At 48.8% G+C, this 12,066-nt stretch overlaps 1 protein-coding gene across 5 annotated transcripts in view; it reads left to right on the top strand.

The window, feature by feature from the left end:
- The window catches only part of LOC135914901 (kazrin-like), a 217,267-nt gene that overhangs the window by 10,858 nt on the left and 194,343 nt on the right, over positions 1-12,066 (top strand). For 2 of the 5 annotated variants that reach the window (XR_010568456.2, XM_065447830.1), the window contains exon 1: positions 2,614-2,924. The exons of 1 other annotated variant lie outside the window; for it this stretch is intronic. Coding sequence is in view for 2 of the 4 variants with exons in the window: in XM_065447830.1 (XP_065303902.1) it covers positions 2,702-2,924 (223 nt within the window). In the remaining 2 variants the exon portion in view is untranslated. Of the gene's footprint in view, positions 1-2,613; positions 2,925-12,066 lie in introns of those variants that run through there. 2 more of the 5 variants (XR_010568457.1, XM_065447829.1) reach the window with 1 other exon arrangement.

Here is a 12,066-nt window from a genome sequence, read left to right on the forward strand (position 1 = left end):
GCACAGAGGCGTTGCATCTGATAAGTGACCCTGTCGCGAGAGCGACGAAGCGGATCCCCAACCGCACTACTACACACGCACTGAACAGCGTCACCCCGTCACGCCCTGGAGGCAAGGTATAGCAACAGAAGCGAACTCACTGTAACACGCGGGAAGGTGAAGTAGTAAAATCAAAAGAGAGCACGAGCTCGACTCGCATTCCAGATTCCGCTGTGTTCACGTTCCCTTTAGAGTTTCCTTCTTTTTTTGTTTTTTTCGCTGGCACCAAGCTAGCCGTCCCTTCCGTATATAGGAAAGTCGGAGTGGATGTACGCGCCGGGCGCACCTATACAGCGGACGGTGCTTCCTTATTTGTTTGCTCTACGGCCGGGCGAAAAAAAAAAAATCTGTCACGAGTATTTTTGGTGTGTCGTCGCTCGCTCTCTCATAACTGTCACGACGTAGAAGAAGCGAGGCAACCCTTCTCACTATACCCCATCGCTCCCGTTTCTGCTGCTACTCCGCGCGCTGCCAGCCTTGCTCCCTTCTGTCATTCTCTTCCACTTTTGAAAACTATTTTGTGCGTTGTCTTCTCCGTTTCTTTACCTTCCGCTCTCTCTCTCTCTCTCTTTCACTCGTTTCGTTTGGAGCGCGTGCAAGCGCCAACGCTGCCTCCTTTCCCCCCCGTGCCATCCGCCGCTTCTTCTACGTCCGTTTTCGGTGCAACCAAACGCGCACCTGCGGGTTCGTTGACCTCTGGAAGCGCTATATTTGTCGCCGCTCCTCAGATTCGGTTCTGCGGATAACAGCCAGGCGGAACAGTAAAAGAAAGGAACTCCTCTTCCTTCTCGTCGTCGTAGTCCGCGGACGGAACGAGTCGGGAGAAGCGACGTAAAGGCGAAGAGAGAAGACGGTGGCAGCGCCGCGCATACCTACTACCCATGTGACTCGAATGGCGCGAGCACGCCGAAAGAGCTTCGAATTAACTTTACGAAGGGGAATTTATGGCCTCTTCCCGAAACGCGGAGCCGGGACGCCGTATTTCACCGGGGATTCGTTCGACTAGAGCCGCCTATTTCGCCGGCGTCATTTCCGTCTTGCGTGTGCGTAACCACATTTTTGCGTTTCCGTTTTGCCTAACTCTTTCGCGTTATATTACCTCGCGTTGAGTGGCGAAGCAGTGGAATCTCGCGTCGCCTGCTGATGATACTCCAGGGTATTCCAGCACCCGTTCCGATGGTCCGAAAGAAATGCGCTGTCATAAAACACTAACACACTACGGATGCGACAGGACGGAGCCGTCTTTAACTTACGAACTTTCGTACGTTTTTTTTTAATACACGTGCCGCATGCGAGGCCCGTTCTTCATGTCAGTATGTTTGTACTACACATACATCGAGTTGCCTTATTGGCAAAAGGACTTACTGAGACGACACGATGATCTATCTCTTTTGATATGACCAAACTATCCCATTATCCTTTTTTTTAAAGAGCGTACTCGTTCTAATGTGAGAGAGATGGTTTATAGCGATGGAATGCACTGGCGCCGTAGAACGAGCACGTGTTGCATTTTCCTGAACGACGCTGTCCAGACGTATATATTGAGAGTTGGAGCAATGGAGACATCTATGTAAGAGCTATGCAACTGAGGTTGATATGCAAAATATATGTACATACGGTTATGATGACGATGAACGCCTACTGTAATGTAACAGCCTTTCATTTAGGTATATAACCACCGGGATGAGACCGTCGGAGTAGCCGGGTGTAGTTTGTGGTGCAAGCACTCGTCTAAGCAGTACGGTTCGAAAGGAGCCTCTACAATAACGCGGCCTGTCAGAAGCGGTTTTGCTTCTGCTACGGAACGAGCTACAGGCACGGTTGACTACACTGGAGGATACCTTCGCTGAACCTTGCATGCGCGTATCAGCAACATATAGCCAGATATATTCAAGCCCGGTCAGAAACAAGTTCGCTTTGAAAACAGCCTTCATTTACTCAGTGAGGAAGCTAAGCTGGCTAAGCTGCCAGAGCGCCAGCTTAGATGCGCTTAGGAAATCTGAATGATAGCCGCACGAGTAATGAAAAGAAACGGTTTGCCCAAAATAAAGCGTTGCTTAGGATTATATAACACACACTGATTGAATTATTGAGCGATATTGTCTCGCCTCACCAGCGACAGTGCGAGCCGGCTAAAGACGCTGTGACGTCAGGTTTTAGTCCCCTCCGTCTACGAGGCAGCATTTTCAGAGTTTTACGGTGCAGAGGAGAAAATATTCGAACCTCATTTCTGACGCTGTACGCCGATCGGTGCACACCGCGTCTTCTTTATCCTGGCCCGGGTGACGTAGCATGAGATAACAGCGCGTCTATGAACTTGCGGCAAAGCCAGCTTGTCTAGCGCCGAACACCGAGCACGTCATTGGTGGCGCCCACAATTACCATCCGCCAGTCGCGCGTGCAGTCCACTCCCCTCTCCGCCGAAATGTGACTCGTGTAATCCAACTTTGCCCTGGTTACGTCATCGCAGACGCTCTGTTACACACGCATACATCAGTGTCTTAAAGAACCCTCTGCAGCCTTTGGTTAATCTACGCCCGAGGCTCGAGCAAATAGTGCACTGTCTTTGTCGCCGTGCGGCCCGATACAGCGTCCGTTCTGCCGCGTCATGGCGCGTTGCTTCGTCACCTTCGTCGTGCGACGGTGAACTCTGACTCGCAAGATGCTCACCCTCAGCGTGGTCGAGTTCGAGGTGACTACGGTCACCGAGATTGTCGTCCAGCACTCCCGCTCCTCGAGTCGCGCCAGCGGCGTGGAATCGCCGGCGGCGGCCACCCCGAGCAAGGACTGCGGCGGGAGCGGCTTCGAGCCGAAGCGGCGCTTGAGCGCGTCGTCTTCGGCGACGATGGACGACGACCCGTGTGGCGACGGCGACGAGACGCAAGGTAAAGCGGCCGGCGTATAGTTCGGCTCGTGCGCCGCTGTCTCTCCGCGTGATTAACTCGTGCGGAACGGCAGCACGTGATCTAACATGTTGTGTGGACGATAAACAGCACGCATTCTCGTGTGAGAGGCCTTCCGTTAAGGCGGTGTTTCGGTACTCTTTCGGTTTACGTGCGGCTCGTCTAATCGGCCCTGCCCCTCCGGTGGCGTCGCCTTAATTTTGGGTTGTAAGCGTATAACGTGTATTCTCCGTTCGTACGGTGTTCCCTCGCTGCACAAGTTTATCGCGGCACTGTGTTGGCATGGTTACTTTGATGGCTGCGACGGAAGAACGAGCACAAGTATAGTTTAGCGAGCGTAAGGGTATGGAGCAAGCGTATGGAGTCGTTAATTTCTTCGTTTTATCGCACCGAGTATGTGCACCCGCTTGGTCAAGGAGTGGCAGTTTCTCTGGTCACTTAATTCACTGATGACTTTTTATTGGTGACGTTAAAGACGCCCCACCCCACCCCCCCCCACCCCCCTCCTTCCTCAGTAACCTTCACAGAGCAGGAGGTTGCTGCCAGAAAGAAACCAAGCAATTACAGAAAGACGATCTTTAATGAATACATGAGCTTCGTCTCTTCCCGTACGCTCTAAAAACAATAGTGTGACCTATGCGTGCACGAGGACAAGTGCACACAAACCCACAAACCACAAGCACTTAGTGGAAGTAATGGAGCGTACTTGTATAGGTATCAGTGTACAGTTGTCAAAGCCAGCAGTGTATACGACCAGCCATGGGTTCGTTGGGCATTCGTTGAAATTCCGAGAAAGCCCTCCTCGGATGTCTCTGTTCCTGCGTCTGGCGAAGGATCACAAAAGGAGAAGCTGTTAGAGAACGAGCGAGCAATTAAGCTGGCTAACCACGCCGCCGAACGTTACAACGCGGGAGACGCCAACAAACGTGATGTTGGCAGCTGTTGCAGCTTCACGCTTGCGAGGCACGCGTTGTAAAGTGTTCCATACACGTGGCGTGTTCTTAAAGTCGGTAGTAGTTGCCGCAGAGTATTTTGTGTCCCTTTTTCTTTTTCGTTGGCAGCGACCGTTGTAATATACGACCACGTTTGTTTCGGCTGTCACGGAATATGGACCACGCACGAAGTCGTTTTTCAGTGACTGCGAACGGCTGCTAGGCACGATGACTGCGTCTGCATTGAGCCATCTGCTTGTTTTCTTTATATATATATATAGCGGTACGACCATCAGCCTCGTTCCAGTAATTGAATTTTCATTTACATTGTACCATGCTGTATTAGATTGTCTTTTCTTTTTTCTCAGTGTCCATATACTGTTGCCAAGTTGCAGTCCCTCGGTTAGTTCTTGCATAGTCCTGTTATAAACTAGAGCGCAAGTCATTTCCCCAAGTATATTTCGAGAGTGATATTTATTGAAAAATAAATGAGTTGCTGGCACAGAGATTGTAATCTTTAGAACATTTGCTATGCTTAATATATATACGTGATGTGTCTGTACCCGCGCTTACACCTTTTATTAATTTTTCATCACTGCATATTCTCGTGTCTACTTCGTACCATTTTAATGTTTGCTTCGTTTTAATTGCATCATTATGTATTCTGCATGTAAGAAGACGCGCCTTGTTCAGGTGGCTAAACTTTCGTGCCGCTCTCGTTAACTCTTATAAGTAAGCATTCTCTCATATCGCGTGAATAGGCCTAGAGCCATCATTTAAGTAAATAAATGATTGACCCTATTTCCCTATCTCTCTCTTTCTCTGTGTCCATATAATTGCTATCGCAACAAACAAGAAAATACTTTCACGTCAGCTTAAGGAGACTTGAAGATGTACGAAGAGTGCACGCCTGTCCCTCGTTGTACGGTTTATCTGAGGGGTACACCATTGCTTCCTCCTCTCAGTCCGCTCTGTAATATGTTGCTTCCACGTTATAGAAGAACGACGTGCACATAGCCGTCGCAATAGTGCTCCATATGCAAAAATGTCTACAGGCGTCTTTCTGCTAAGCCTGTAGGTTGCCTACAGACAGTTTGTAGACTCTCGACAATACACTTTATTGCGATAGTAATTATATGGACACTCCCGGTGCATTTCTGCCGTCGCCATGAGGTTCCGTATGAGTGAAAGCCTGTGAGGGTGAACCGGCGAACACGGTCAACACCACCTAGATAGCACAAGGCCTGTTTACTCCGATCCATGACGACACGCTACCTGGGCCGAAATTTCTATTGACAAGGCTGGCGTGATGAAAGCGGTGACGTCAAAATCACTGTTGCCTACTCGGGAGCATCCCCATTAGATTCTATGGCAGTCGGGTCAGGTAGCATGACGTCATGGATCGGTGTGAAAAGGCCTTGTGCTATCTAGGTGGTGTTGACACGGTTCAATCTCGCGTGCGCGAGCGAGGAACGCCGCCCAGATGCATGCCCTCTCCTGTGGCGTGCCAGGCAGGGGGGTAAGACGAGTGAGGAGGGGCGTTCTTCTCCGGCGGCTGCTAGGATGCCTCGATCTCCTCCTCGCCCGTCGCTCCGTACAGAGTGGAGACAACCGCGGCGTCTACTGCGGCGTTGGCCACGCTAACCGCGGACGTCGTAGCAGACGCCTTTGGCGGACGATCTAGGGAAGCGTTTCCGGCGCTCGTGTGTCCTGAAAGCGATCTGCGACGTGGCCAAAGTGCGCGCCCGCGCGGGCCTCATCTTCAAAGCGATCTGCGATGTTTCGGAGTGCGCGTAGTGCCGGTTGCTCCGTATGCGCTGGGCTTTTGACATTTCGTTGGCGTTGAAGTGACAGATGCACGGAGGTCAATTGGCTCGCGACTGCTGCCGCGATTCCTAATTCCACCATTTTCACAGACAGCTTCCGCTGTCATCGAGCGAGATGTGTTCATGTTTACCCGTGCGCGTGTGACATCGTGCTGGTTAGTTTAGTTAAAACCCGTTGACGGGCTAGTTGCTTTGAATTCATGATAGAATGGGTAAGCGCGACTGAACAAGGACGTATAAAGACAGCGCGGTCTACGTGTGTCTGTTTCTTTCTACGTCCTCGTTGAGTCACGCTTATACGCAATCTATCATTGTTAATTTAGTTAGTAAGCGAATGTTTACAAGTTCATACGGCCGACAACACTACCATCCTTACGTCATACAGATATCTACTAATTTGCTATCGCAATCGGTGCTTCCCCTTTCGGGCGGAACCGCGAACTTTTTCGTCGACCGAACGGTCTTTCTGCAAGCTGCCCACCTAAAAAGCTATACGGACCGCTATATAGTCCAAAGATTCGCTAATGACATCCGTTTACAGGAAGTGTATAAACTACGTAGAGCCAAAGGACTAGGCGGAAACGCGATCACGAAGAAATCTATATTGACAAAGCGAAGACTTATAGCAAACGCATTTCCATAGGCGCTCGGCGACTTCCAAGGCGTGACTAGAAACTATTTTCTCCCGTTGCACTCCCGCACTCGTGCCGAGAGTAATGCATGCGGCACAGTCGCACAGCTCTTCGCAGGAAAACGAGCGGTATTTGTTTGCACGGTTCTCGGGCGCAATACCACTGGAGTGCACTCGGCGACGATTGGCACAGCGCGAGCCGCTGCGAAAAACCCCGCCGCTCGTGCGGACAGGAGCCGCAAACGACAGCGAGTGCGTGATCGGGGACGCGCAAGAGGCGCCAATGCCGCGAGGTATCAAGTGGTGGGGCCGCCGCGTGCATTAGCCGATGTGTGCGCGACACTTGAGCGAAGAGAAGGAGTGAAACCGAGTCCTATGTTTACCTCTGAGAGGAAGAATGTACGCTGGAGCGAGAGACGTTGCGGTTCGGGGAAACTTATATAGCTTGACGTCCGTTTAATACCTTGAAACACCCCCTAGTATGAGTGTTACAAATACGGAGTCGCAATGCACACGTGCGTTATTTGCATAAGACAGAATTAGGGCACTTGAACGAGAAAGTAGGCGGTGTAAGTGGCAAAGAGGTAAAACACAAATGCATAGACCTAACTCATACGAGCTAGAAGTACACGAGTAGATAAGTACGTTAAACGTAAGCCACATTGCTTGTGTGTGTGTGGGGGGGGGGTGGGGGGGGGGGGGGGATTCTGAACAATGCGCAGTGCGTTTCATAAACACAGAAGGGCCGGTGATGGTCGGCATTTGGTTAGGCCTCGGGATTATGTACACGGAAAGTTTTGCATAAAGCCCACTAGAGCGAAATATGGAGCTGTTCTCCATTGGAGCGGTGAGCATCGTGGTTCACTCAGCATGGAAATTATGAGTACAGTAAAATATGTTGCTGGGGGAGTTGGTCGAAGACAGTTATCGTAATAAAGGATAGTGTACTTGTGGTTTCAAACGACTTTGTGGATTTGCAAAGTGATGATTTTCAACAAGACATTGCTTTAGAAATAAAATAATTCGGAACTATTATTCATGTGGGCGGGGACTAATTGGCTTCATTTACTTAGAAATATATATGATTGCTTTTGAATGTTTCTAGAGATAAAGCGCAACAAATAATGCTCCACAAAATGCCACAGCACTCTTTTGAAGGAATGCTTGACAATCCTTTTATAATAAATTTTGTTGAAAAGAACAAAAAGAACAGAAAATAAGCATGCAATTGGCATTTTGGTGAAAACATTCCATTTCAAAGTTTCCTTAGTTGTCTACGATTTCGTTGCTCACACTTTGACAACTACAGTATTAAATTACGAGTTAGATAATAACCGTAATTCAATCATTCAATCTGAAAAAATAAAATTGCTAGCGATGCTCGAGTGGACATTGAACAATATGCACTTGGCTTTGTTCGGCGAGTGATAGTCGGGACCCCATGTTTGAATAGTGGGTAGTTCTTACAACTTTCTTTAACTCCGTAGGAGTACTATTTATTTATTTATTTGTTTATTTATTTAACGTAGAGAACACTTAAGAGAGTGGGCCAACACAGACGCGACACAGTTTTTCCGTCTTGTTTTTTCAACTGTGTTGTCCGCCTGCTCGCAGGGTGGTCAACTCGACCAACTTGGCACACTTTTGACGTAGTATAAATTTGCACCGAAGTATACCTCTTTCGTGCCCGATGGCTCGTCGAAGTGAAGGTTACTGTTTTCCTGGGTCTTCGTGTTTCTGTGGCTCTTGTGCCCGTATCCGCGAATGTCGTGCTTGTCCTGTACGATTCTCAACAATCTAGATGGCTGAATTGAAGCACACCCTGAGGAGCCGGAGATGTCTGCCTAAATCACTTCGGTCCTCCCTAGGTCCCTAGGACAGGGAAATCTACTGTCACACTTTCGTCCACTCGGAACGCCCGAAGCCACCGAAGGATCTGCGTTGAGGGCGAGAGTGCGCACCATCACTCCGGTACCTTTCTTCACTGAACACACAGAAAGGAGGAGAATTTCTTAGACAGGGATTGTCAAGCTTTACTGAACTTGGCGCTTCTTGGTTTCTGGAATGGCCCAGCAATTGGCTGGAGAGGCTGTCAAACGACTTTGGCGGGTAGCAGTGGCCGTGAGGAAACGGCGCAGGACGCCCTTTTCGAGGGGAGGTATTCTGTAAGAGTCCATCTAGTGGACAAGTCCATTTCGTCCAAGTCGAAAGCCAATCGGCACTTCAGCAGCAGACGAAATGGACATGTCCACTAGGTGGACTCTTACAGAATAACTCCCCTGGAGTTTTTTGCTCCCATCTTCGGGGACAGCGGCAGCGTACCATCCATCAACACTCTGTTCGTCAAACATGTCTCGCCTTGTTGTCGCCACTGGTCTGTCCGAGGGGACGCATTGTTAGCTTCACGAAGCGATTCGCCGCAGTAGGGAACGAGAGGCTAGGTCTCTTCTCCTGCAGACCGGTCGTAAAAGCGTGTCCTTTTTCGACGCTGAACAATAAACGGGTGGTTGAATGATTGATTCAATAAATTGTTCGTTTGCTTGTGTTGCTATTCACTATTGTGGTGGACGGCATACAGCGGAGAGGATGCTCACATCACGCGCCTCCTACCGCATGGACATACTTTTTATTCACGAGGATAGTTTTTTTTTTCTTTAATAGGGGTTTTACGTGCCAAAACCACTTTCTGATTATGAGACACGCCGTAGTGGAGGACTCCGGAAATTTCGACCACCTGGGTTTCTTTACCGTGCACCTAAATCTAAGTACACGGGTGTTTTCGCATTTCGCTCCCATCGAAATCCGGCCGCCGTGGCCGGGATTCGATGCCGTGACCTCGTGCTCAGCAGCCTAACACCATAGCCACTGAGCAACTGCGGCGGGTGAGGATGCTTTCGTCCTAGCAACTTCTGTAGTCTGCTAAACCTTAAACTCAAGGTACTATGTGTAATGTTCAGGGCTGAGCATTACATGCCTGAACTTTAATACGGTCTAGGAAGGAGACAAGACTTCAGTTTGAAATACAGGCTTACGGGCGTTTCACGATTAAATTAATTAGCCTGCTGGCTATGGAAGTTATTAGCCTGCTGGCTATGGAAATCTGTTCATTGTCATTTTTTTTTCTTTCAACTTGCAGCGATAGCGGTTAAGACGTCCGCTCATTTGTGTATGTCGCAGGGAATCATCATTATCATAACGTTTGTCATCATCGCGCTTTCATGGCAAGGGTCGCCAGACAAGAACATTTTACCGCCAGTTAAAGGTGCGATACCGGGTAGCAAAATTGAGAGCGTTCGTGTCGTCTTCCGGGTGGTCAATGTGCCGTCAGCAGAGTTGTGTTGTAGTCGTTATCATTCCGCCGTCATCCCACTAATAAAACCTTATATGCCCGATGACTCCCATATCCCATAACCCCACATACTGTTCCTTATGTAGCATTCCATATGTTCATATTGCTACATATTGGGTGCGGTGGTTGTGGAGAATATGGTTCGTCTTTTTTTTTTTCGCTAGAGCTGTAATCATCGCCGGGCTGTCGTTATCTTCGAAGTCGCTATCATCATTGCCGTGCCTTTGTCGTAGCTATCGTCGACGCGAATGTCGCTGTTTGGTTTGGCATTTGAAGCTTTCCTCTCAGTCCTTCCCTAAAAGTAAGTCTTTAAACAAAATTCTCTCGCTGAAACTCATCGCCTTTCATTTTCAAGGCATCGCCTAAAGCCGCTTCATTAAAAAAAAAAAAACAGCCGCAGAAGAAGCCCACGCCAAACGGTCGCGACCTCAAGCCTCTCTTGTCTTAGTCTACTCAGTAATCTGCTTGGCGTCGAACAATACAATGTCCCTCCTAATGGCCGTTTCGGCAAATGGACCATTGTGCCACGAATGCGCAATGCGCAATAAAAAATCAATTATTACGTGATTTATTACAGTAGGAGCCGCATTCTCAGAGGATCACATTCCAGAATGACATTTAGAGTTCACGTGAGGAGAGAAGGTCTGGGCGGGCCCGCAAGCAGGATGCCCGTCACTCCAGGAAGCTGTCGGGCTTTATACGGCACGTCACGCTAAAGTGAGAGTAAAGGCAAAAGTGTTAGCACTCGTTAACATTGCTCCAGGTAAATGATCTTCAGTCAGTAGTAGCTCGTGTCCACCAGTTTTGTTATGCTACAAATGGGTTTCTGTGGAGATACTGAGGTAGGCACTACCTCTGCTCCATCCTTCCTGCCTGTTCTACAGCAGAATGAGAAAATAATTAAAAGTTATAATAAAAAAATAAGTACAACGCCGCCGCGACGGAGTGTTCAATCAGCATCCAATCAACTGTCTCGCAGCTGCACCTACGCAGCATGCTATAGTCTACAGTTCCTCGGTGAAGAGTCCCCCACGTACTATCATAGGCGAAAGGTCTGAACACACAGATCAGTTCCAGCTCACTCCAGTGTAAGAAAACTTAATAAACACCACTGCGTATGCATCACTTTACAACGACGAGCAATGGCCTAACCCTATGTCCATTGAAAATGTTTTTTAAGAATTTGCCGCGAGCGACTCACTGACCATGACCCAAGTATATTGTGCGTGGTTGAAGGGCGCTTTGTGCAGTCTTCCTAGTTTATCCACCTACGTTCTTCTCCCTTCGGAATATCTTAGGCACCCAAGAAGGGCATGGTAAATATGCTATCGGCTTCGTGGTTACAGTTGGGAGTACTCGCGAGAACTGGAGAGGTGTATTCCGTAGAGCGAGCTTTTTTGTGTGTGTGTGTGTGTACGGCACTTCCAACGCCCGACTGACTTCAAACGTCAGTCCAACGTCTGTGTTTGCTGCGGGAGATCTCCGATGAGCTAGAAATTGCTGCGTCGGCAAATTTCATAAAACAAGGATTGCCTTCCCTGTATCGCTTTCAAACAATTTCTCAGGAGTGCAATCAGAAGATAGTTGCTTCAGAATATTCCAAATATCCAACTCATGGAAGGTGGGGAATTCGTACATAGTATATATCTAGCTGCATTCCTTTATGTATTCTTAGTAATGTTCTTATTGCTATTATTAGTAGTAATAGTGCAGAGTAAGCAACAAAGACAATTTTGTACCGGCAAACACAGTTCGGTAAACGTATGCGGTATTTTTCGAGACAATTTAAAATGTTAGGTGCGTGCCTCAAGATCAAAACACTCGCAGAACAATATAAGAACTATAGAATCCAAATACCGGGGCCTTCCCGTTGATTACTACGCAGCCTGAACAATGAAAGCCTTCACTATATGAGCTACAGAATTGGTTTATATAGAACTGATTTTAAAGCGAATGGCAGAGAAGCGCAGGTAATGCGGACGTTGTAACCCTGCGTTTCCTATAATGCCCGCTGCGTCGCCCATTCTATTCACGAGCTCTACACTGGCCCTCATTTCGGGCCCCGGTGAGCCCAGGCCCAGACCGAGGTAGAGGCCGTACGCACGTAGTCACCTGGCCCTTCTTTTCTCCACCCCGCTACTGCACACGGCGCGCTATAGCTGCTCCCACGACGCTCTTTACAGCTGTCTCGTGAAGAATTCATACGGGCAGGACAAACTGCGTCAGGTGAGCTCGAAGGCTCCCTGTTCTTCCTTTACGCGCACACACACTCTCTCTCTCTTCCACATTAGCTTTCTTTTTTTTTCTTCACTGCGGGCTGTTTCGCTAGGCCTGAGCCTGTGCTGCGTTAGGATAATGCGCGCAAATGACTTCGTGCTCAAACTCC

The sequence above is a fragment of the Dermacentor albipictus genome, chromosome 2, assembly GCF_038994185.2.
Source record: "Dermacentor albipictus isolate Rhodes 1998 colony chromosome 2, USDA_Dalb.pri_finalv2, whole genome shotgun sequence".
NCBI lineage: Eukaryota > Metazoa > Arthropoda > Arachnida > Ixodida > Ixodidae > Dermacentor > Dermacentor albipictus.